This window comes from Rana temporaria, chromosome 11 (assembly GCF_905171775.1).
Source record: "Rana temporaria chromosome 11, aRanTem1.1, whole genome shotgun sequence".
Lineage (NCBI taxonomy): Eukaryota > Metazoa > Chordata > Amphibia > Anura > Ranidae > Rana > Rana temporaria.
This window is the reverse complement of record NC_053499.1, coordinates 128,826,026-128,852,689: the sequence shown is the minus strand read 5'-3', so window position 1 is coordinate 128,852,689 and position 26,664 is coordinate 128,826,026. Positions and strand designations below refer to the sequence as shown.

The 26,664-nt window shown below is 41.6% G+C and overlaps 1 protein-coding gene across 1 annotated transcript in view; it reads right to left on the bottom strand.

Moving 5' to 3' along the window:
• Positions 1-17,250, bottom strand: part of LOC120917665 (5-hydroxytryptamine receptor 3A-like) — a 40,423-nt gene extending 23,173 nt beyond the window's left edge. Inside the window, exons 1-4 of the mRNA XM_040329120.1 lie at positions 17,106-17,250; positions 6,395-6,543; positions 4,364-4,408; positions 99-205 (exon numbers count right to left, since the gene is read on the bottom strand). Of these exons, the coding sequence (XP_040185054.1) occupies positions 99-205; positions 4,364-4,408; positions 6,395-6,543; positions 17,106-17,151 (347 nt within the window). The 5' untranslated portion in view covers positions 17,152-17,250. The remainder of the gene's footprint in view (positions 1-98; positions 206-4,363; positions 4,409-6,394; positions 6,544-17,105) is intronic.
• Between the last annotated feature and the right edge of the window lie 9,414 nt (positions 17,251-26,664).

The following is a 26,664-nucleotide window of genomic DNA, read 5'->3' as shown; positions in this document are numbered from 1 at the left end:
TTAGAGTAAATATGTAATCTTTTGTATTGTTTGAAAGTAATACTGTACACTGCAATCTGGATCTTCTCTTTAAGACGTTATGTACATTTTAGACTTACATTTCATAAATATAGATGTCTGGTTGCCAGATGTCAAATGACCCAAAAAAGCTTTGAATTCCACAATAATTTTCTGGATTCCAGGATATAAATTCATTTTCCCATTCCTGCATTATGAAATATAAGAGCTGATATCATTTTGGTGAAATAAGATACATTTGTATGTTAAGCAGTTTTTAGTCATAGTTAGGCTTATCACCTAAGATGAAGTTCAACAGTCGCTAGTTTATTATTATTATTATTCTGCAAAGGTTTGGACATTTCCACAAATGCATTTTGATGTGCTTTTAGCTCTCATTGCTCCTCTTTATTTCCAGTCTGGCACCTGTAAGTATGGATTTACACCTGGTTGTATCTGTGTGTGCTTAATGCAAAACAAAATGTGTATTGCATAATCAGGATTTCCATAAGGAACTGCTTATTAGTAGCCAGGGTTTGTTTTTAATCCAGCAATATAGCATGGGCCTTCTGTACAATCTGCTGTACGCAGATCTTCTCCTTCCCGACTTACGAGATGCTGTCACCTTGTCCATGCAAGGCTAAGCAACAGTGTCTTTGCAAGGGCGGCTCTGGCCCAGCAATACTTACCTTGCCAGCTTTCCCACACCCCATCTTCTTCCATCACATCCAGTGCAATATCCAGCACTTCTGAGGATATAGTGGAGCATATGAGTAGGGTTTCCAGCTTTGTTCTGGTAAAAAAAAGTTGGGTAGGGGCAGGGCCGGAATGGGACTAATCATGGCACAACTAGTGCACAATGCCGAATAACTGGTGAGGCCAAATTGCAGTACCAGTGGGAGGGGATTAACCTCCCTGGCGGTATGATTCTTTCAGAAAAAACATGCTGAAAGCGGTACCATTATTTGCAAGGAAATTTGGCGTTTTATATTGTAGGTCTGTCATTTTTAGAAATAACTCACTTAAATCTGACCAAACAAGCTTCTAATAGGCATCCCGTGTATGACATTTTTTTAAAAACAAAATTATAAATTATAATATAATAAATAATTATAAATAATTATAACAAATAATAATATAATTATAATAAAAAGTATTCAATAATGTAATCAAATCAAAATCACTGAAATTTGCTCAGTTGCAGAATTGTTGCTGTCATTATTTTTTACTTTTTTTTTTTATGACGAATTTCCCCACAAATCGCTATCGCACAATTCTGCAAGTGATTATAATTTATTATCGCTGTTTTTTAGCTGATCTAAAACTATTTTTGACATAAAGGGACACTTTTGGTTGCTATGGACAATCTACAGTTTGCAGGGAGAAAGAAACGTTTTTATTATATAAAATGACATGCAGGACACTGGACAGACCACTAGGGACAAGGGGGGTGTGTTTTTTTTACATACAGTACTGTAATCTATAAGATTACAGTATACTGTATGTATAGTGTTTGTTTACTTTTTTGAATTTGGCGCCGTTCTCCGTCCCCGTGCGTCGTAACGTCGCAGGGAACGGAGATCGGCGTCACACGGAGGCACTGTGTGAATCGAGCGAGGTCCCGCTCGCTCACACAGCGCGGTGGCATCGCTGGATCCAGGGACAAGGTAAGTAACTTTGCCTGTGGATCTAGCGAGGCAAGCCTGAGTCTGACTCGGGGTTACCGCTCGCAGCAGGAAAATCTAACCCCGAGTCAGACTCTGGAACACCGCCAGGCAGGTTAAAGTGGTATGGTTAAATAAAACCTAAGCCTACTCTTCTCTGGGTAAAGAGTGTGTAACACTCAGGTCAGGGGTGTGCAATGTGTATGGAGTACAGAGGTGAGGAGAAAGGTATGCACATAGTGAAGAGGTCAGAAGTAACACACAGGATGCAGTGGTTAGGAGTAAGTTACATACAGAGTGCAGGGATCAGGAGTACGTAATGGATTGAATGCAGAGGTCAAGAGTAAGTAATTGGATGCAGTAATAAAAAAATCCCCAGCATTAGTGTGTCGCTACGGATTTCCATACCCCTGTATATTGTGTTTGCTATGAAACCTACTACCAAGTTTTTTTTAAGCAAACTATGCTCTCAAAAGAAACCACGTACTGTGGAAGGGAATTCTGCAATCTTACTGCTCTGACAGTAAAAACCCTTTATTCAATTTAAGATTAAAGGGGTTGTAAAGGATTTTTTTTTCTTCCCTAAATAGCTTCCTATACCTTAGTGCAGTTCTCTTTCACTTACCTCATCCTTCCATTTTGCTTTTAAATGTCCTTATTTCTTCTGAGAAACCCTCACTTCCTGTTCTTCTGTCTGTAACTACACACAGTAATGCAAGGCTTTCTCTCTGGTGTGGAGAAACCCTCTTGAGGGGGAAGGGGTCAAGCAGGAGAGTCAGAACACTCACTAACACACAGCTCCTTTCTCTATCTGCAAAGTAGAGAGTGTCCTGACCCTCCTGCTCGCCCCCTCCCCCCTCAAGAGGCTTTAGGAGAGTGCTTTTTTGTTTTGCTCTTTTTTTCGCCATCCTTGGCACATGTATTGTTTTGGTGGCATTGTTTTTGTATTTTGTAAATTTGTTGCTTTTATATGCACCTATGTGCGCATTGTGTGCTTTTATCAAGTGCCAATATGTATGTCTTGTCTCATTAAAGATCAGGGGCCAGATCCACGTACCTCCGCGCTTCTTTACGTCCGGCGTAGTGTATCTCAGATACACTGCGCCGCTGTAACTTACAGCGTATTTTAAGTATCCTGAAAGAATTTGCGCCGTAAGTTACGGCGGCGTAGTGTAACTGTGTTGGTGTAAGGGCGCGCAATTCAAATGGATGAGATGGGGGCGTGGTTTATGTTAATACGTCTTTACGCTGGAAAAAGCCTTACGGAAACAACGTAAAAAAATGTGCCGGCCGGACGTACGTTTGTGGATTCGCGTATCTAGCTAATTTGCATACTCAACGCGGAAATCGACGGAAGCGCCACCTAGCGGCCAGCGTAAATATGCACCTTAGATCCGACGGCGTACTAAGACGTTCGCCAGTCGGATCTAGCCCAGCTTCAGGCGTATCTTGTTTTGAGGATACAAAACAAAGATACGCCGGAGCAACCTAGCAGTTACGCGGCGTATCAATAGATACGCCAGCGTAACTGCTTCGTGGATCTGGCCCCATATTTTTTAACAACACTGGGTTTGGCTTGTAAAGTCCCACCAGGGGGAATATTCTCTTTTGTCATATGTTGCCCAGGGATGTGGCCAATACTACAGTCATTGGATCCATGAGTACCTCTTCCTCTACCTAGAAAAAAAAAGAGGCCCATCTAATATCAGTTGATTAAGTAGATAGAAGCAAGGGAAAAAAAGGAAAGTAAAAGGAGGGAAAAAGAAGACAGGGGAGAAAGAGGAGAGGAGTAGGAATCCTAAGAGAAGGGAGGGAACCATAGTGTGCCACAGTAAAATTCTAGGGAGGTGATTTTTCAACAAACTGAAGCATGTCATGAACAGAGGGGTTAATTTGCTTTAAATATTAAAAAGAATTACATAGCATTTTCAATTTATAGTGCTTGGATACAGTTTGGTTTCACTTTAAATACATTCCCTTAAATTCATATAGGCCCAAAAGGTGTTTTGAAAGATACCTTGTTACTTTTTACAAATGACAAGATTATTATCTTATGTAATGTTAAGGCCTCATTCACACGAGGCGTACTCTGTTGCTACGCCTGCTCCCGCCAGCTCAGCGGGTGATCAGTCCGCAGATTTCCGCTGAGCCGACGGATGACAAGCTCCTCTCTGCTCACTGAGCGGGGAGGCGCTTGTCTCTTATGAAGCGATCTGATGAAAACGGACAGCATGTCCGTTTTCATCAGATCTTACCTGGTCCGATCCGCCATGGATGGATGGGGACATGTCCCCATACGTCTGTTTTTAGCGGATCGAATAGGGTCGGATGTCAGCGGACATGTCTCCGCTGACATCCGACGCTCCATAGGGATGCATGGAGCGGCCGTTCAGGTCCGCCGTCAAAACTGACAGTGAGATGAAAGAAAAATCCTGGATCGCCGCACTCCTCAAAAAACAATGTCTTTATTCAAAACATGAAAAAACAACAAAAATTCTAATGGAAAAAAACAGCCAAAATTCATGCAGTCAACCAAGAAGTGGATTAGGAAAAAAGAGCTGACATGTTTCGCATCCTGTCAAAACTGACAGGCGGACCCGAATGGTCCGTCCGTGTGAATGAGGCCAGTAGTATCACAGAACATATTTGTAGTATACAGCATTTAGGCAGAGAAAAAAAAAACTTATTAATGGTTCTCTTACCAATGTAAACCATAAAAATGTTGTCAGAGTCTGTGTGGCTGTATCCTAAAAAGACACAATAAAACTGTTCAGTTTGGAACACCACATATAAACATTTGCTATTTGTACATGTGACTTCTCTCAGTTGCCCACATATTGGTGTCAAAAAGGGTGCTTGATTTATTCCCCTATTGCAGAGAGCAGGAAAAGTGTATTTCAGATGATACTTCCAAACAGGTGACAAAGCACAGGTATCATGCTGCACCGCACTACATGAAGATATCCACATCTGCAATAAAAAATCCCCATGCTATGCTAAAAGAGATTAAACAGACCCTGTAAAATAAGAGATTTACTACCCATCTTTTTGGCAACTCAAAACTTGAAGAGCTACTTGAAGAGCCACTGGTATCCTACACTTCTGGTTGTGTTGGAGACCTAGTCCTCCTGCCGGGTACTGTGTTTTAGACATGTGCGTTCCCGTTCGTAATGAATGGATTTTCGTACAAATTTCTTAGTATTCGTACATTCGGATCAATTCGAACATCCAAATAGCTGAAAGTACTAAAATACGAAAATGACGGAATTACGAATAAGCAAAATAACGAACAAGCGAAAATACGATTACTAAAATACGAAACACCGAAACAGCAAAAGACATCTATAACGATTTGCATTCCGTATTTTAAATCCTTTGTCTGTTCGTAATTTCGTATATATTCGTATTTTGATTCGTATGTTCGTATTTTCATTTGTGTGTTTTGTAAATCCGTTTCTTTGTCTGCTCATAAATTTGTGTACTCATATCGTTCTTTCGAATGGGCACTGGGCAGTGCGTGATGTATCTTACTTAATATCTTAGCCAATCAGCTTACAGTATCTCTTTTGTGCTGAGTCACATTGGACAGTGTAAAGGCTCGTACACACGATTGGACTTCAAACAAACTTTTCCGTAGATTTTTGTCCAAAGGGAGTTGGCCGGACTTTTAAAACCGAAAAAGTTTGTCCGATGGATCGTACACGTGGTCGGATTTTTTGGAAAATGCTAATTTTGAAGTTTGTTGGCAAAAAGTCCGACCGTGTGTACAGGGCTTAAGAGAAAGTCTATCTTAATATGGATTAGCAGCGTGTTGAAAATGAAACTAAAATACAAGATTGCGAATGACCGCGCCGCAATGAATTTACGAAAGTACAAAATTACGAATCCATTAAACGAAAATTATTATCTAACAAAATAACGAATTTCAAATCAACGAAAATAAATTAGACAGAATTACGAATCATTCAGTATAAACAAAAATAAAACTGTTACGAAAATACGAACGGGTCCGAATAGAAAACCTTGCGTCTTACGAAATTACGAATCTTTTTACGAATCTACGGAACGAGACGAAACAAAAAAAGCGTTTTTTTTTGTTGTGCACATGTCTACTGTGTTTCCCCCACCAGGTGTTACAATACTGGAGGGAGGAACCACGAGAACCAACAGGGGCCAGGAACCTAAAACACCAAGTGTTGAATGTCAGCAGCATCCATAGCTCTTTAGGAAAGTGAAGATTTGATTCACACCCTGCCAGAAAGCAAATAAATCTCTTCTTTATAGGGTCACTCAGTTTAATGTTTTTTTTTACCGTAGTGACAATGATGCTGTTCAGTTTCTAAAGCTCTAGTGGAGTTTTAGAAGGTGGAGTCAGTACAGAAATCCCTGCTTGAAGGCAGCAAGGTATCTTGGGATATGTAGTCCTTAGATAGTAGTCAGCAGAGGCAAAGCTGCAAAGCATGCAGGGAATCCAGGAGGTTGCGGAAAGAGGTGAACAGCAGGGAAGCAGCACTTACAATAGTTGTGGGTGCCACTGTCAGAATACATATCCCAGCAGGGGGTATAACGCCTTCAACCTAATTTTTGTGAATGGAGGATCCGTTGGCTGAATGAACACAAAATGAACATGCAAGGCCATCTTGACACATAGAGTTTGGACTGTGTACTCTACAGAGTCAGGCTGCAAATTTGAGTTATGTAGAAAGCACTCTAAATGTTCCACAGGATCTCACCAGCTTTACAACGGTGTACAGAATTATGTTAACTTGCACAGTCGTATTTTTTTTCCAGTCTTTTACTGGACGCACAGTCATATTTTCAGAAGACATGTTCAAAGCATCTGATAGTTGCATGTAATTGCAGGCAGAGCATGGGCAAAAACCTAAGAAGAAACAAGAGGAAATGGAACAAATTGTAATCTGTATGCTAACTGATCAACAAAAATGTTTTTATTTATTTTTCTTATACAATGTTAACAATTTACATATATGCAAAGTATAATGTGCTTTTTACGGTATACTTAGCCTAATTATCTGTGCTATGTGTATATACATTAAAGCGGTAGTTCACCCTCACTGACTTGATTTTACCATCGAGACAGGCATTGTAGCGCGAGCTACAGTATGCCTGTCCCGATTTTTTTAACCCCGGACTCACCTTGTAATCGTACATTGTAGATTTCGGCTCCCGCGGGGAATGGGCGTGCCTGTGGAGAGGGAGGATGATTGACGGCCGGCCCTGGCACGTCACTCTCCCCGAAGACAGCCGGAGTAGGTCTCGGCTCTTCACGGCGCCTGCGCACAGGCTATGCGCAGGCGCCGTGAAGAGCCAAGCCTATTTCGGCTATTTCCGGAGAAGCGTGACGCGCCAGAGCCGGCCGTCAATCATCCTCCGTTTCCATAGGCACGCCCATTCCCCGGTATCTTCGATGTACGAGTACAAGGTGAGTACGGAGGTAAAAAAATCGGGACAGGCATACTGTAGCTCGCGCTACAATGCCTGATTTTATGGTAAAAGAAAAAAATATATATTTTTTTGCGTTGATAGGGTGAACCCCCGCTTTAAGCAAAATAACCATTACACATTCATAAATGTGATGGGTTAAAAAGTGGTCAGTCCATATTGTAACAGAACAACTGTGATAAAACGTCTTTGTGATCAATTAACCACTTAACCACTTAAGCCCCGGACCATTTTGCAGCTAAATGCCCAGGCCAGGTTTCGCGATTCGGCACTGCGTCGCTTTAACAGACAATTGCACGGTCGTGCGACGTGACTCCCAAACAAAATTGGCGTCCTTTTTTCCCCACAAATAGAGCTTTCTTTTGGTGGTATTTGATCACCTCTGCGTTTTTTATTTTTTGCGCTATAAACAAAAAGAGAGCGACAATTTTGAAAAAAATTCAATATTTTTTATTTTTTGCTATAATAAATATCCCCCAAAAACATATATAAAATTTTGTTTTTCCTCAGTTTAGGCCGATACGTATTCTTCTACCTATTTTTGGTAAAAAAAATCGCAATAAGCGTTTATCGATTGGTTTGCGCAAAATTTATAGCGTTTACAAAATAGGGGATAGTTTTATTGCATTTTTATTAATTATTTTTTTTTTACTACTATTGGCGGCGATCAGCGATTTTTTTCGTGACTGCGACATTATGGCGGACACTTCGGACAATTTTGACACATTTTTGGGACCATTGTCATTTTCACAGCAAAAAATGCATTTAAATTGCATTGTTTATTGTGAAAATGACAGTTGCAGTTTGGGAGTTAACCACAGGGGGCGCTGTAGGGGTTAGTGTTCACTTAGTGTGTGTTTACAACTGTAGGGGGGTGTGGCTGTAGGACTGACGTCATCGATCGAGTCTCCCTTATAAAAGGGATCACTCGATCGATACGCTGCCACAGTGAAGCACGGGGAAGCCGTGTTTACATACGGCTCTCCCCGTGCTTCAGCCTCGGGGAGCGATCGCGACGGAGCGGCTATAAACGAATAGCCGGGCCGTCGTCCCGGATCGCTCCCCGAGGGAACCAGGGGGGGGGGGGGGGTCCCGATCGGACCCCCCACCCGCTAGAAGGCAAGGACGTATATATACGTCCTTCTGCCTGTCCGTGCCATTCTGTGGACGTAAATAGTCGTGCGGCGGGCGTTAAGGGGTTAAGGACCCATTCATGCTGATATATGTTGGCAGAATGGCACGGCTGGGCACAATCACGTACTTGTACGTGTCTCTTTAAGCCCAGCTGTGGGGTCGCGAGTGCGCCGCCGTCTCTTCCCTGATATAGGGAAAGATGATCACTGACGTCACATGTCCAGCCCCACCCCCCTACAGTTAGAAACACATATGAGGTCACACTTAACCACTAGGGGGCAATGTAGGGGTTAACTCCTAAACTGCAATTGTAATTTTCACAGTAAACAGTGCATTTTTATAGCACTTTTTGCTGTGAAAATGACAATGGTTCCAAAAATGTGTCAAAATTGTCCAATGTGTCCAACATAATGTCGCAGTCACGAAAAAAAATCGCTGATCGCCGCCATTAGTAGTAAAAAAAAAAATATTAATAAAAATGCAATAAAACTATCCCTTATTTTGTAAACGCTATAAATTTTGCGCAAACCAATTGCGATTTTTTTTTTTACCTAAAATAGGTAGAAAAATACGTATCGGCCTAAACTGAGGGAAAAAAAAGTTTTTTTATATCTTTTTTGGGGATATTTATTATAGAAAAATGTAAAAAATATAGAATTTTTTTCAATATTGTCACTCTATTTTTGTTTATAGCGCAAAAAATAAAAACCGCAGAGGTGATCGAATACCACCAAAAGAAAGCTCTATTTGTAGGAAAAAAAGGACGCCAATTTTGTTTGGAAGTCACGTCGCACGACCGCGCAATTGTCAGTTAAAGCGACGCAGTGCCGAATCGCAAAAAGGGACAAGGTCCTTAACCTGCATAATGGTCCAGGTCTTAAGTGGTTAAGGTAGATCTTCTCACAGAGATTCCACCAAAAAAATAACCACGTGAAGAGACTAGGAAGTTCACCTTACATGTGTGCCCACCACCACCATAAAGCCTCCTACCATATGGATGTGGTGCCCAATTACATTATTGTAAAGGGCAATGCTACAGACCCTGGGATGTAAATGGGAACCCTGATACAAAGGGGAACGCTGTGGACTCCAAAGTAAGGGGGGCTCTGGTGAACAGAGACCACCTTTACACCAAAGTCTGCAGCATTCTCCCTTACATCATAATCCACAGCATTCCCCTTTACATCAGCGTTCCCCTTACGCTGTAAGGCCTCGTACACACGACCGAGAAACTCGACGGGCGAAACACATCGTTTTCCTCGTCGAGTTCCTTGTTAGGCTGTCGAGAAACTCGACAAGCCAATTTTCTCCATTCCCGTCAAGGAAATAGAGAACATGCTCTCTTTTTGGCTCGTCGAGTTTCTCGACAGTTTCCTCAACGAAAATGTACACACGACCGGTTTCCTCGGCAAAAATATATCTCCCAGCAAGTTTCTTGCTGGTTTTTGCTGAGAAACTCGGTCGTGTGTACGAGGCCTCAGGAGGAATCCTGCAGACTCTGATGAAAGGGGGAACTCTGTGCAAGCTTACATTAACCTGACCTTCATGTAAATGGAAAAATATGTTTTTTTTTACTTTTCTTATCACTTAAACATGCTAATAGCAATAGGTATGTGTTTAGAGCTTAAATATTGATATTTGCACCATTTTTATGTACTTTTTTGAAGTGTCAGTAAAAAATTTGACTGTCAGTAAATCTCATGATTTTTGCCTGTAAAAAGAATGGTGCTGTTTGTAAATTTTGGACATCCTGTCAGTAAACTTCACTTCAGGGGGTTGAAAACACTGGTCAGAGGTAGCTCCCACAGGTTACAAAGGAAGTTAACTGGAGAGGCAATGCAATGGGGTTGATTTACCAAATCCAAATAGACTGTTCACTTTGCAAAGGAAATTGCCCCAGAGCTTAGTAAATGTGGGGAAGCTTGGCTGAATTCAATCATCCAATCATGCATCTTGTGTGTTCCTTGTGTCTGAAATTCCAGGCAGCCAACTGAGACAGATTTGCATGGGTCTATAATAGGTTTAGCAGTGAAGGCGAGACAGAATTTCACTCCAAACAGACGCACATTTGTCTGAATATATGAAGGAAGCTGAACTCCTATAGTAAATCTGTGGGTCTATTTATTGTTTTGGTTGTATTTGATCACCTCTGCATTTTTTATTTTTTGCGCTATAAACAAAAAAAAAGAAACAATTTTGAAAAAGGCAATATTTTTTACTTTTTGCTATAATAAATATCCTCAAAAATATATATAAAATAATTCATTTCTTCCACGGTTAGACCCCTTTCACACTGGGGCGTTTTTCGGGCGTTTTTTAGGCTCTTTGGCGTTTAAAAAAAGCCTGTAAAGCGCCTGAAAGAAGCCTCATCTGCAATCCCAATGTGAAAGCCCAAGTGCTTTCAGAGGCCTTTCACACTGCCAGCGCCCGAAAAACGCTGGTAAAGCGCTGCTAAGACCCCTTTCACACTGAGACGCTTTTCAGGCGCTTTGGCGTTAAAAAAAGCTTCCTCAATGGGAAGGGGGCTTTAGGAGCGGTGTATTAACCGCTCCTAAAGCGCTGCAAAGAAGCTGCATGCAGGACTTTTTTTGACGCCCTGCCAGCTCAGCGCCTCAGTGTGAAAGCACTCAGGCTTTCACATTGGGATTGCAGATGCAGCTTCTTTCAGGCGTTTTACAGGCGCTTTTTTTAACGCTAAAGCGCTTGAAAAATGCCCCAGTGTGAAAGGGCCCTTAAGGCCAATGTGTATTCTTCTACATATTTTTGGTAAAAGAAAACACAATGGCCGCGATTCAGATACATTGTCGTATCTTTGAGCGGGCGTAACGCATCTCCTATGCGCTACGCCAACGTAACATTGAGAGGCAAGTACTGTATTCAGAAAGCATTTTCTCCCAAAGTTACATTGGCGTATCGTAAATGGGCCGGCGTAAGCCCGCCTAATTCAAATTATCAAGGCAGTGGGCGTGTTGTATTACAATGAGCCGTGACCCCATGTAAATGAGTGGCCGATCGAAAGGGCGCATGCTCAGAGTCATGTCGCAAATACTCCCTAAGATACGTCGCCTCAATGCTTTGTCGACGTGAACGTAACATACGTCCAGCCCCATTCACGTACGACTTACGCAAACAACGTAAAATACGACGCTGTTCCGACGTTTCCGACGTCCATACCTTAACATGACTTACCCCTGCTTTATGAGGGGTAAACTTACGCCGGACCGACACCTTACGTAAACGGCGTAGTTAAATCCGACAGGCGCAAGTACGTTTCTGAATTGGCGTATCTAGGTCATTCGCATATTCGACGCGTAAATCTACGCAAGCGCCCCTAGCGGCCAGCGTAAATATGCACCCAAGATACGACGACGTAGGAGACTTACGTCAGTCGTATCTTGGCCAAATTCAGGCGTAACTGCCTTTATGAATCAGCGCATAGATACGATGGCGCTCATTTGGACTTACGACGGCGTAGCTGGAGATACGCCGTCGTAAGTCCTTTCTGAATCCGGGCCATCAAGTGTATATTGATTGGTTTGCAAAAAAGACATAGCGGCTACAAAATAGGGGATAGATTTATGGCATTTTTTTACTAGTAATGGCGGCGATCGGCGATTTTTATCGGAAATGCAACATTATGGCGGACACATCGGACACTTTAGTCACTATTTTGGGATCATTGTCATTTATACAGCGATCAGAGTTACAAATACCCACTAATTACTGTATAAATGACACTGGCAGGGAAGGGGTTACACAATAGGGGACGATCGAGGGGTTAAGTGTGTCCTAGGGAGTGATTCTAACTGTGGGGGGGCTGGGCTCACTACAACATTACAGAGATCACTGCTCCCGATGTCAGGGAGCAGTAGATCCTTGTCCTGTTGATAGGCAGAACAGGGAAATGCCTTGTTTACATAGGCATCCCCCCGTTCTGCCTCTCCTTGCCGCAATCCCGGGCCGCTGGCAAACACTGAGTTTGTGGGACCCGCGTGCACGCTCCCGCTGCGCACGATAGGCGGTAAATTCAAAGGGACGTACAGGTACGCCCATTTGCCTGTACAAGCCATTCTGCCAATGTAAATGTGTGTGCGGCGGTCAGCCAGTGGTTAAAAACAGAGTAAAATATAGTACAAAAAAAAACGCGCTAGCCAAACAGACTAATAACAAGTAGGCAATGATAAACCAGAAGGCTGCAATTAGGTGGTATAAACACAAATAATATAAATAGAAAAAAACTGTGCCAGCAAATATTTACTAACAACCGGAGGCTAAATAAATAAAAATTGTATAAAAATATATAGCTAAAACTTCAAAAACACATGAATGAATTGAAATAAATAATGTCCTAAAATGTGCTGATTAAATCTCATTGGTGTCCGCAATCAAGACAAAACACCAAAGTGAGCTTGAATTCCGTGAGAAACCACCACCACATGGAAGGCCGCTTACCAAAAAGGCAGGTTCAAACAGCATTGAGAAATGTAGTCTCCGTCCACAGGTTCAGACACTGGATAACAGGAGCCCCAACAATGCTTCTTCCAATCATGAGGATACTACACTCTTTCATACATGCAGTCCGTGGATTATAAATCTTTATTTTATTCGGACTTCACTTTCCTGCCATCCTCCACAGTCAATATAATCATTTCAATTTGCCATATAAACTCAGATTGAGTGAGAGAAGCTGTGAGGGAGTCCTGACCTTCCCGCCAATTTTTCCTGACAGATGTGAGGGGGGGACACCCTGAGTTTCTGTCAGTGCCAGGCTGTAGATATCAGAGGGCAGAGCTCATGTCAGTGCCAGGCTGTGGGTTGTAATGGCTGATCACAGGGAATCACACAGTAAAATGCTCTCACAAAATAAGTGCACTAATATCCAGTAGTGCATTTTTGGTTGTAAGTTTAATACTGCTTTAATATAAAGATTCTTATAAGCGGGGTCATGAGAGTACAAGTACAACAATTGTTAGTGAGACATTGTTTTTTAAGCAGCTTAATATTTTTACATAGTTGTACTTTTATAAGTAATAAAGGTTGGACAATCTATTGGTAGATTTGATTTTATTGCTGCATTTAGGATATAGAGAAACCTAAGGTCATTTTAAGGTGGTACAAATCAGTAAAGGTGAATTGGCCTTGTATGAAATTTATATAGCCTCTAATATTTTTCAATGACCAAGTAAAATATTCTCACAAGTGCATATGTTTCCATTTTTAAGATATAATTACATTGGAGTGGTGACCTGTACTAAGGTTATGTATGTATGTATGTATTGGCACTTTGTGCACAGATTTTAATATTTTTTTTTTACATAAACTGCAACTTTGGCTTTAAATTGTATCTAAAGACATTTTTTATTTCGGTTTCAGAAAGAGTGGGAATTGTTATAGGCTCTGCCATTTTTTATTTATTTTTCGTTTTCTGTGTCTGGGGAGATACACCCTCTCTATTTGTTCCGGTAATCATTGTCGCCAAAACAAAAGTGGAGGGGAAATCTTCCAATTGGAAAACCTGTTTTGGTGGCAACTGTCTAAGCGGGGAATTCCCCTCACTTTGGAGGGATCTCCCATTACGTTCTGTTATCCCTGGGACAGGAAGTAAAAACAATAGCCCCTCCACAATGGGACACAAACAGAAAAGCAGAACCTGACTGGGGTTTTAACTCTTCCCTAAACTATTAAAAAAAAAAAGAAAATAGGAAAACAGATATATTAAAAATTGCAAAAATGTATGTTAATTATTTATGGTCAAGTCTAGTACTACACTTTCCTTTCCTCAACAGGCATCTGTTCAAATGTAGATGTTCAATTGTGTTAGAAACTATACTATCCTTATTTCACATTTTATGGCGTTGTAAATATCTGACCAGTTTCTGGAACTCAATATCCACCTTTATTGCCTCTCTCACTTTTTAAAACTATAACCTGCTATGGCCCTTTTAGGTATCAACCTTGACACTTTCCCATTTTAATACAGAATATTAGTGGCGAATATTCTTATAGCGGCTACACTTAGAGCCGGTTCACACAGGGGCAACCCAACATACAGGGCGATTTTGCAAGGCAACTTCAGCGCGACTTGGAGCAACTTACAACGCAACTTAAAGTTGCCTCCAGGACAGGCAAATTTGGCTGTGGCCAATCACAGAATAATCAGCTCTGTGGGAGGGAGGGGTTTCCCTGAGTAAACTATTTTCTCTTCCTGTAAAGTTGATTCACTTAAGACAGTGATCTGACTTTGGAGGCAACTTCCATTGAAATCTATGGGTACAAGTTGCCTACAAGTCGCCTTGTACAGGAACCTTTTCTGAAGTCAGAGCGACTTCAGTAGTGTACATTAAGGCCTCGTACACACGATAGGTTAACCTTCGGTTAAAAAAAGCCAACTCGCTTTAAAATTTAACCGATGGATTGGTAACCGATAGGTCAAAACCGATCGTTAGTACGCACAACCATCGGTCAAAAATCCACGCATGCTCAGAATCAAGTCGACGCATGCTTGGAAGCATTGAACTTCGTTTTTTTCAGCACGTTGTTGTGTTTTACGTCACCGCGTTCTGACACGATCGTTTTTTTAACTGATGGTGTGTAGGCACGATGGACCATCAGTCAGCTTCATAGGTTAACCTATGACAACGTTCCTTCAGACCGTTGTCCTCTGGTTAACCTACCGTGTGTACAAGGCTTAAGATGGCTCTCATTCACTTCAATTGAATTTCTCATTTCACGCGACTTTGGGTGACACAAGTCGGATCCCAAGTCGCAGGAATGTGTGAACTGGCACTAACCATAACAAAAATGTGGAAATCAATTGAGGCCCCTCAATTGACCTGTGTGATGTCATTCTTAGAGTCAACACCCAGGCATACTACGAATTACTGTTAGCACTTAAAAATGATAACGTAATTCACTTTAAGAAGCACTGGCATGTATGGATCATGCATCCTAAAGCATCTACAGCACTAAAACACTTGTACGCTCACTCTTAAAGCGGGAGTTCACCCTAAAAAAAAATTTTAACATTAGATTCATGCTCATTTTGTCAAGGGGAATCGGGTAGTTTTTTTAAAAACGAAGCAGTACTTACCGTTTTAGAGAGCGATCTTCTTCGCCGCTTCCGGGTATGGTCTTTGGGACTGGGCGTTCCTATTTGATTGATGGTCGCATACATCGCGTCACGAGTAGCCGAAAGAAGCTGAACGTCAGTGCGGCTCTATACGGCGCCTGCGCACCGACATTCGGCTACTTTCGGAAAATCGTGACGCGATGTATGCGACCATCGGAAGCCTGTCGGAAGACTGTCAATCAAATAGGAACACCCAGTCCTGCAGCCCATACCCGGAAGCGGCGGAGAAGATCGCTCTCTAAAACGGTAAGTACTGCTTCGTTTTTAAAAAAAACTACCCGATTCCCCTTGACAAAATGAGCATGAATCTAATGTTAAAAATTAACATTTCCGGGTGAACATCCACTTTAACTACCACTAGGTAGCCTGTTGGTATCACTTATTCCTTGCAGAGACTTATGCTGATTTCATTTCCTGATTGATTTGGTTTGACTCGCTAAAATACATTGATTTACGTGACAACATCTTGTTCTCTCTTTTTTTTTATTCATGTTAGAATAGACCTGTTCGCAGTTTGCTCCCCTAGGGGTGAATAGGTTTATTTTTGGAGGTTTACTAGCTGGAAACTGAATTTAAAGAAATTAATTTGAAGGATTATTCACGATTATTATACTGACTTAATGTATTTATCAAAAATGCAACCATAATGGTCAGAATCCTGTTATACTTTTATTAATGTCTGTATTTGTTTTTTTATGTTCTAATAACTAAATAAAAAATTGAATGTTTAAAAAAAAAAGAAGGAAGTATACTAATATTTTTTTCCGTTATTCAACACTTTTGAATAACAGAATCAGCATAAATGTTAGGCCCTGTACACATGATAGGTTAAACAGAGGACAACGGTCTGATGGACCGTTTTCATAGGTCAAATCGTGTGTGGGCCCCATAGGTTATTTAACCATCGGTTAAAAAAAAGCCAACTTGCTTTAAATCTAACCGATGGATTCCTAACCGATGGGAAAAAAACGATCGTTAGTAGGCACAACCATCGGTTAAAAATCCACGCATGCTCAGAATCAAGTGGACACATGCTTGGAAGCATTGAACTTCGTTTTTTTCAGCACGTCGTTGTGTTTTACTTCACCACGTTCTGATACGATCGTTTTTTCTAACCGATGGTGTGTAGGCACGACGGATCATCAGTCAGCTTCATCGGTTAACCGATGAAAGCGGTCCATCGGTCCGTTCTCATCGGATGGACTGCTCGTGTGTACGCGGCATAATCTTTTCTTACATACAGTTAAAATAAAATGTTCCTTATCTACCAATATGGTGTCTCAATACAAAGAGAAAACAAATCAGTGCAATAAATAAATACAACAAATAATAACCCTATGTAAAGGGACTGAACACCAGGGTCAATAATCATAAAATCCCTGTAGGTCAAAATAAAAGCAAATGGTGCAGCGCTGCACCATCTGCTTTTATTATGGTGTCTCAATATCCTTGGGTGTTAAATTATGACAAATTGTAAATTTAGTATTTAATACCATATTTATGACTTAACATGATAGACCATCATTAATCATAATACGCAAATTAAGGCATAATTAGCACTTCAATCCATGAGTATCTCAAAATGAAGGTGCAGTGCTTGAGATGCTGTTTATAAATGTCATGCATGGTAGTTTTAAATGACCAGTGTGACTTTGAACATTAAAAGTAAGCAATTATTTCCTTAAAAGTTAAAAATTATGCCAAGTGGAATTACTTACCTGCTAAAGAAGCCATGAGTAGCACAAACACTCCGTTCAGAGACATTGTAACAAGAAGACAGAAATGGGGCTAAACTGACAAACTGTATTGAAAACTCTATCAGTATTGATAACATTATCCGTAGAGTGGATAAACTTGTTTAAAAAAAAAAGAAAATGTTGAAACCTGAAACTAGTGGACGCATACAGTATATGCAAATGTGGTTTACATTTCAGTCACTCTTGATATGATCAGCTCTCTTTATTTCCTTTAACCTTGAAAATGATTACTCTTAAAATGAATATGCTAAATCTAACACTGACGACGATAATGAGTTTACTGTTTTCTTCTAAAATCTTTTTTTTTGTCTCTCTTTTAACAGGCCCAGGTCTGGGTACAACACTTCAAAGTGAGGCTTATGCCCTGTACACGTGATCGGAATTTCCGTCGGGATAAACTCTGACCGATTTTTCTGATGGAATTTTGTTCAAGCTGTCTAGCATACACACTGTCACACCAAATTCCAACCGTCCAAAACGCGATGACGTACAACACTACGACGAGCCGAGAAAAATTAAGTTCAATGCTTCCGTGCATGCATCGACTTGATTCTGAGAATGCGTGTTTTTTTTCTCCGTCGGAGTTCCATACAGACGAATGGAATTTCTAATTGAAATTTTTTGTGCAGGTGACGTCACCGCGACACCAGCTGAACCCGGAAGACACGGGCAGGCACATCGAGGAGCTGGCCGGCTCGATATTTTATTCCATGCTCCAAACAATTGACTAATTGTAAGTGCGCATTTTTTATCTATCATTAAAAGTTATCTTGGATTTTATACTATGCTAGTTTTCCTTTTCATGGTACATCTTCACATGTGAAAGTCTACAATAAGGAGTCCCCTGGTGGAGAGCTGTTGGGAAGTTATCTGTCTCAGGCCTCGTACACACGACCGAGTTTCTCGGCAAAAACCAGCAAGAAACTTGCTGGGAGATATATTTTTTTGCCGAGGAAACCGGTCGTGTGTACATTTTCGTCGAGGAAACTGTCGAGAAACTCGACGAGCCAAAAAGAGAGCATGTTCTCTATTTCCTTGACGGGAATGGAGAAAATTGGCTTGTCGAGTTCCTCGACAGCCTCACAAGGAACTCGACGAGGAAAACGATGTGTTTCGCCCGTCGAGTTCCTCGGTCGTGTGTACAAGGCTTCATGCGTTTGCGATCTCCTAATCAGAGATCAATTCCAGCTGGTAAGAGGCAGTAATATCTATGGTGGAGGCTTTTCTTTCTTCACGTTCTGGATGTTGGGAGTTTTTCTACACTGATTAACTCAGTTCTGAGATTCCACTCTCACTTTGTGGATTGTTCAATTTTTGGACTTTGTGAACACATTTGTCACCGGGCTGTTGTGTTTTCATATTCATTGATTCATAGGTTGTGGAACTTTATTTTGCACTTTATCAATAAGTTTGAATCCATTCATTGGGTTTCCACTTATCTGGGTTGCCAATATCTGGACCTTTTAGTATTTACACCCATCACCGGGCTATTTTTTAGCTCTTACTCTTATATAAAAAAAATTTACTTGTTATAGCGCAGCTTTTTTTGCATCCATTTCTGTTTCTAGTGCAATATAACACTGAGGCCGAGTACTCACGATCAAACATGTCCGATGAAACCGGTCCGCGGACCGTTTTCATCGGACATGTCTGCCCAGGGACTGCCCGGGGACTTCTGTTCGATGGCCGTACACACCATCGAACAGAGGTCCGCGCGTAAACAATACGCGGGGCGTGTCCGCGGTGTCGCCGCGTCGCCACGACAATGACGCGGCGACGTGGGCGGCCTGCCTTTAAAAGGCTTCCACGCATGCGTCGAAGTCATTCGACGCATGCGAGGGATGGCGGGCGGCAGGACATGTACGGTAGGTCTGTACAGGCGACCGTACATGTCCGGGCGGACAGGTTTCCAGCGGACTGTTTTAAAGCAAGTCCAGGAAACAGTTGTCCACTGGAAACCTGTCCGATCCGCCCAAAAATGGTCCGATCGGGCTTACACACGGCCAAACATGTTTGCTGAAACTGGTCCGCGGACCAGTTTCAGCAGACATGTTTGGTCGTGAGTACGGGGCCTTATAGTTGCCCGCTGATTAATTAAAATTTTGTTGGATGAGCACAGTATTTTTTTCTACTACATTTCAGGGACAACCCTGATGAGGCCCCCTAGTGGCATGGGGCCCTCGGGCAGTGCCCGAATGCTCAGTCCGCCCCTGGATGACGTATGACCACTAGAGAGCGGACCAAAATGCAGTAAACAATGTATTCTTCATCAGCAGTGGGGGGGGGGCAATTATAATTATTTTATAAAAAAGAAAAAGTGCAGCGCTAAATAATATATGGTGTGAAAACATATATGTACAATGTTATAATATAGCAAAAGTGCTCACAATCAAGTGAGAATGATAGAATCAAAGTGGGTGATTGTATCTAAATATCTAGAGATATATAATACCAATGAGTGCCACAAGGGTGCTCCCAATCTAATGAGTCAAAATCATTAAAGAAAAAGGCCTATAGGTGAGCATCCCTAAAGGTAAATGACAAGAAAATAAATAAAATAAATATGCAATGTCAAAGAAATACCACGAAGGAAGTGTAACAACGGAAGTCCAATGTTAATACAAGAAATCAGTCCTGTTACAGTGAATCCAAAGTAAAAAACAAAGGACCCAAAGTGAGGTAGACTGAACTACAACAGAGGAAGAAAGTCTTCTCAGAGTGGAAAACAGATGTATGATCCGTTGCGTGCTCCGCTTGTAGGTTTAAGCAGAAAAATGATGACTGTGCCAAGATATCACTCCCAGGATCAATTAAAACATCCAACTGGCAAATAAAACAAAATGGATACCCTTACCGGATGAAGTGGACACCCTCGTCAGCGACGGGGTGTCGATCGGCCATGCACAAACTCCTTGAGGCGATGATGATGTTGGGACAGCTGATGGAACCGCAAACAATCACCGTCAGAAGCCGGATATATCCAATACGAGATCAATCAATAAAGGAATCCTCATAGATGGTAGCAGGTGAGCATGTTTGATCATAGAAGCATGAAAATGAAGAAAAAACAGCTCCACATGGTGTAGTTAATCCCAATAAAAAGAGCCTTTATTAGGCATGGATAAAAACAGTAAAAACAACCAAAAACAAAATAGATAAAAGGTATGAGTCCTTGAAAAGACCAATACAGGTGATCACAAATAAAATAAATATTGCAGCGTGGTAGGCAGGTAGCGTATAGGCTATGTACTCCAGGCAACAATTATTTTATTGCTGCCTGGAGTTAGGGTACAGTTTTCACTGTTGAGAAAAGTTGGCGTCTCATAGCCATGATTGTATTAAAGAATATGCCAAGTATAATGTAATTGTATGAAAAAGTATCCCATTCTCTTCGTTGCTTCCTTTGTGTAAAACCCTACCAGTCCCCCTGCTTTCTTATTAAAACCTGACCACACTAAGCAGGAAAACACACCATGGTGAGTTTGTTTAACTGTGCTAAAAACTCAGCCTGCTCTCCTCTAATAATCAGACGTGTCTTGACATGCCCCCCCCCCCTCCACATAGCAATACACTGAGATGACCAGTGCGCTGTTGCTTCTCCGCCCCCAGCTCTCTGATGCAGCTGAGAGCGGAGGGTATGTGATCACTTATATAAAAGGAAAAACTAGTACAGTGGATCCTTGGATTACGAGCATAATCTATTCAGGAGAATGCTCGTAATCCAAAGTACTCACATATCAAAGCGAGTTTCCCCATTCAAGTCAATGGAAACTAAAATAATTTGTTCCACATTGACTTTAATGGCATGCAATACCGCATGTGGCCAGAGGTGGGGGCGCAACAGAGCCTCAGAAACACCTCGGCTGAACTCGGAAAACCTTGAAAAAGCACAGGAAATTAGTATTTCTGAGATTTTGCAAGCATTTCCGAATACCCCACCACCTCAGGCCAAATGCGGTATTGCACGCCGCTTTGGCTTGAATCCTGACGTTTTGCGAGACAACACTCGCAAACAGAGTCATGATTTTTTAAAATACAGTGCTCATATTGCGAAACGCTCGTTACCCGCTTTCCTCGCAATCCGAGGTTCCACTGTATTTATAAAAAAAAAATGTGTCTTCCATACCCAATTTTTTTGCTTTTCATTGCTATTTTAAACTGAATGGGTTGTTTTACAAGGTGAGGGTTTACATATACTTTAAGGTTCATATACACATAGACATCACACTTAAGAAAGTTCAATGCAGGACCTTACTGTGTTTGGTCTGCATCAGGGTTGCTTTTGTATTTACAATAACTTGTATGGGAGAAAGCAATAGGGATAAGGTCTACGCTCTTACAAACTTAAAGGGGCTGTAAAGGTTTGTTTTTTATTTTCTAAATAGGTTCCTTTAAGCTAGTGCATTGTTTGTTCACTTACCTTTCCCTTCAATTTCCCTTCTAAATTTTTTTTTCTTTGTCTGAATTTCTCACTTCTCCTCAGTAAACTTTCCCCCATCATCTGAGCCGTTCTGGCTGGGGGTTAGTCAGCGTGCTCGCCCCCTCCCTTGGGACTACATCCCTGCGGGGAGACGTTGTGAACACAACATTTCAAATATTTTGCTCATGCTCACACTCTTGTTCTGTTATCACCACCTAGTGGTGATTCTTCATGTCACGCCCCTTTTTTTGTCAGTGCATTAATTCACAAACTCACAATCTCAAATTCCATCAATTTCACAATTTCTCTGAATTATCTTTCACTTGAAATAGTTATATAACCATCAAAAGCCTTTAATTGTATTGAATCTGTATTTTATCTCACTAATGGCTCAGTTTATGAAGATTTAGCACAAGAACCCCTATCCTGGTGTGTTAGATTTTTGAATTGAGCCAAGTGTTAATTTATTTACAGGACACAGTAGTGGAATAGGAACTATTGGGAAAAAATACAGCGTGCAATGGGGAAGGAGTTGCGCAGGCATTAAATACTCCTAAAAAAATAAAAGTGCAAACTACAAGTGCAAAGTGCACTTGAAATTGCACTTGGAAGTGCAGTCGCTGTAAATCTAATGGGTAGATCTGAAATGAGGGATAGCTCTGCTGATTTTATCATCCAATCATGTGCAAGCTAAAATGCTGTTTTTTTATTTTCCTTGCATGTCCCCCTCGGATCTACAGCGACTGCACTTCCAAGTGCACTTTCAGTGCAATTTCAAGTGCACTTTGCACTTGTGCTAAGTGGATTTTCCTTAAAGCGGAGCTCCACCCTAAAGTGGAACTCTCGCTGATCGGAACCCTCCCCCCCTCCGGTGTCACATTTGACACCTTTCAGGGGGGAGGGGGGTGCAGATACCTGTCTAAAGACAGGTATTTGCACCCACTTCTGGCCACACAGTCTGCGGGTAGACTGCGGGCAGAACGTCAGTCCCCCCCCCTCCCCCCGTTGTGTTCTGGGAACACTCGGCTCCCAGAACACAGCGGGAGCCAGTCAGATGGCGCAGCGCGACTCGTGCATGCGCCGTAGGGAACCGGACAGTTAAGCCGGAGAGCTTCACTTCCTGGTTCCCTCACAGAGGATGGCGGGGGTGGCAGCGGACAGGTAAGTGTGCTGATATTAAAAGTCAGCAGCTGCAGTATTTGTAGCTGCTGGCTTTTAATATTTTTTTTTTCAGCGGAAATCCGCTTTAAGACCACTTTCACACTTGTGCCACCCACCCATAGCGTCGTCAGTAAAATAGCGGTAAAACGCTGCTATTTTACCGTCGGATTTGCTGCGCATTTCAGCCGCTAGTGGGGTGCTTTTAACCCCCGCTAGCGGCTGAGAAAGGGTTAATACCGCCAGCAATGTGTCGCTATAGGGCATATTGTCGGCGGTACGGCAGCGCTGCCTATTGATTTCAATGGGCAGGAGCGCATTAGCAGTGGTGAGTTCACTGCTGCTAATGCTGACAGGACTTTTTCTGACGCCCTGCCAGCGCACCGCTCCAGTGTGAAAGCCCTCAGGCTTTCACACTGGAGTGTGAGGAGCAGCTGTTTAAGGGCGGATTGCAGGCGCTATTTTTAACGCCTGCAAAACGCCCTCAGTGTGAAAGGGGTCTTTCTAAATAACCCCCAGTGTCTTCTCTTGCAAAGAAAAATTCTGCAGATCTGTTTGGTGAAGCGACAGAGAGTCACATTAATGGAAAAGTTCTATATATCAGATCAGGAAGTTTTTACAAAATTTTGTATATGTGATTTTTGGAGCAAAACCCTTATGCCGCGTACACACGATCGTTTTTTGTGATGAAATAAAACGACGTTTTAAAAAACGTCATTTAAAATGATCGTGTGTGGGCAAAACGTATTTTTTTGTCTTCTGAAAAACGACCAAAAAAAAAATTCGAACATGCTTCAATTTTTTATGTCGTTTTTCAAAATGTCGTTTTTTGTGTCATTTAAAATGATCGTGTGTGGGCTAAAACGACGTTTAAAACAACGATTTTAAACCCGCGCATGCTCAGAAGCAAGTTATGACGGGAGCTTGAATGGAACAGAGTGTCGTCGTACGTGCTGAACGTAACCGCGCTTTGCTAGAGCATTTTGAAAAAACGATGGTGTGTAGGCAACGTCGTTTTTTAAAATGAAGTTTGAAAAACGTTTTTTTTCATGAGAAAAAAACGATGTTTTTTTACAAGACAAAAAACGACCGTGTGTACGCGGCATTAGAGCTATGTTATTAGTAGATTATAACAATGATATGTTTCCAAACATCAGTTTGGCTTTTTGTTTTCAACATTTAGGGAGCATTCTGGGTCACTATGTTATGCAAATTGTAACTAGTCCCCATAGCCAAGGGCCTGACTCCTCCACCCCTAATTAAAGCATGAGGGAGCGGTGTTGGCTCTTAACCATAGGCTCTGGCCATAATTCATGTCAGTCACTTCATGTGACTGATTAAGGCTCCATGTGCATTAGCATTTTCTTAACCACTTCGTTACCGGGCCTATTCTGGCACTGTTCTCCTTTATGTAAAAATCACAATTGTTTTGCTAGAAAATTAATCAGAACCCCCAAACATTATATATTTTTTTTTAGCAGACACCCTAGGGAATTAAATTGGCGGTCATTTGAACTTTTTTTCTCGCACGGTATTTGCGCAATAATTTTTCAAACGCCTTTTTTTAGGGAAAAAAACAGTTTCATGAATTAAAAAATAACAAAACAGTAAAGTTAGCCCAATTTTTTTGAATAATGTGAAAGACGATGTTACGCCGAGTAAATAGATACCTAACATGTCACGCTTTAAAATTGCGCACACTCATGGAATGGCGCCAAACTTCAGTACTTAAAAATCTCCATAGGCGACGCTTTAATTTTTTTTACAGGTTACTATTTTTGAGTTACAGAGTAGCTCTAGTGATAGAATTGTTGCACACGCTCTAACGCACGCGATGATACCTCACATGTGGGGTTTGAACGGTGTTTACATATGTGGGCGGGACTTGCATGCGCGTTCGCTTCTGCACGCGAGCGACCGGGACAGGGGCGTTTTAAATTTTTTTTTTATTATTTTTTTTTATTTTTGTACTTCATTTTTTTATTTTTACACTTTTTTTTTTAAAAAAAATTTTTTGATCACTTTTATTCCTATTACAAGGAATGTACACATCCCTTGTAATAGGAATCACTGTGACAGGTCCTCTTTATGGAGAGATGTGGGGTCAATAAGACCCCACATCTCTCCTACAGGCTTACAAGCATGAAATCGGTGAAAAACATTTCACCGATTACATGCCGACAGCCGCGATTGCGGCTTTGTTTACTTCCGGGTACCGGGCGTGACGTCATAACGTCGCGCCCGGCCCTCCGACGGTCATAGAGATGACTGTGACCGTCTGGTCACCAGTCATCTCTATGGTTCAGCAACGCGCGCCGGCCGATTCGCTCTCCGGGCCCCCGATGGCACGGGAGAGCCCGGAGAAGCACCGGATGGCGGCGGGAGGGGGGGGGACGTCCCCTCCCGCTGCCTAGAAGAACGATTGAGCGGCGGAACCGCCGCTTTGATCGTTCTTCTGGTGCACAGAATCGCCGGCTGAAGACAGAGATATCTGAATGATGCCTGCAGCTGCAGGCATCATTCAGATATCACCACTCAAAGTCCAGGACGTCCCAGGACGTCCTACGGATCTGAAGTGGTTAAAGGATCACTAAAGGAATTTTTTTTTTTAGCTAAATAGCTTCCTTTACCTTACTGCAGTACTGGTTTCATGTCCTCATTGTTCGCTTTTGCTTTGATGTTGCTGTAAAACCAATCATATTCATTTTAAAAACAAAACACTGCCCTGGATTTGTTTGTTTTTGTTCTGTGTGTCTCTCTAGTTCACAGGAACATGAAACCAGTTTAAAAGTGAAACTAACCTGCAGGCACATTATATGATTGATTTTTATCTTTTTGTAATCATTTTTAAAAGGAATCAGTTAACTTTTATGTCTCTATACCCTGTAAACAGTCATTTCAGAAATTTTTTTTTCTTTCCTTTAGTGACCCTTTAACCTCCCTGGCGGTATGATTCTGTCTGGAATTACGTACCAAAAGCGGTACAATTATTTTGCAAGGAAATTTGGTGTTTTATACTGTAGGCCTGTAATTTTTAGAAATAACTCACTTAAATCTGACCAAGCAAGAGTCTTGTAGGCATCCCGGGTATGATTTTTTTTTTTAAAACAAAATTATAAATTATAATATAATAAATAATTATAAATAATTATAACAAATAATAATATAATTATAATAATAATTATTCAATAATGTAATCAACTCAAAATCACTGAAATTTGCTCAGTTGCAGAATTGTCGCTGTCATTATTTTTTTTTTTTTATGACGAATTTCCCCACAAATCGCTATCGCACATTTCTGCAAGTGATTATAATTTATTATCGCTGTTTTCTAGCTGATCTAAAACCATTTTTGACATAAAGGGACACTTTTGGACAATCTACAGTTTTTAGGCAGAAATTACATTTTTTATTTTTATAAAAGTACATGTAGGGCACTGGGCAGACCACTAGGGACAAGGGGGGTGTGTATTTTTTACATACAGTACTGTAATCTATAAGATTAAAGTATACTGTATGTAAAGTGTTTGTTTACTTTTTTGAATTTGGCGCCGATCTCCGCTCCCATGCGTCGTAACGTCGCAGGGAACAGAGATCGGCGGCACACGGGGAGACTGTGAATCGAGCGAGGAGGTCCCACTCGCTCACACAGCGGGGTGGCATCGCTGGATCCAGGGACAAGGTAAGTAACTTGCCTGTGGATCCAGCGAAAGGTAAGCCGCGCCGCTGCACACTCTGCACGTCCACCCCGAGCGTGACTCGGGGTTACCGATCCTAGCATAAAAAATCAACCCCGAGTCACGCTCGGGTTTACCGCCAGGGAGGTTAAGCTCCTAGAAGCTATTAGCATTTTTTCCCACTCCTAGAAGCTAAATAGTGTTATTCTTTGGGGGTTATTTACGAAAGGCAAATCCACTTTGCACTAAAATTGCAAAGTGCACT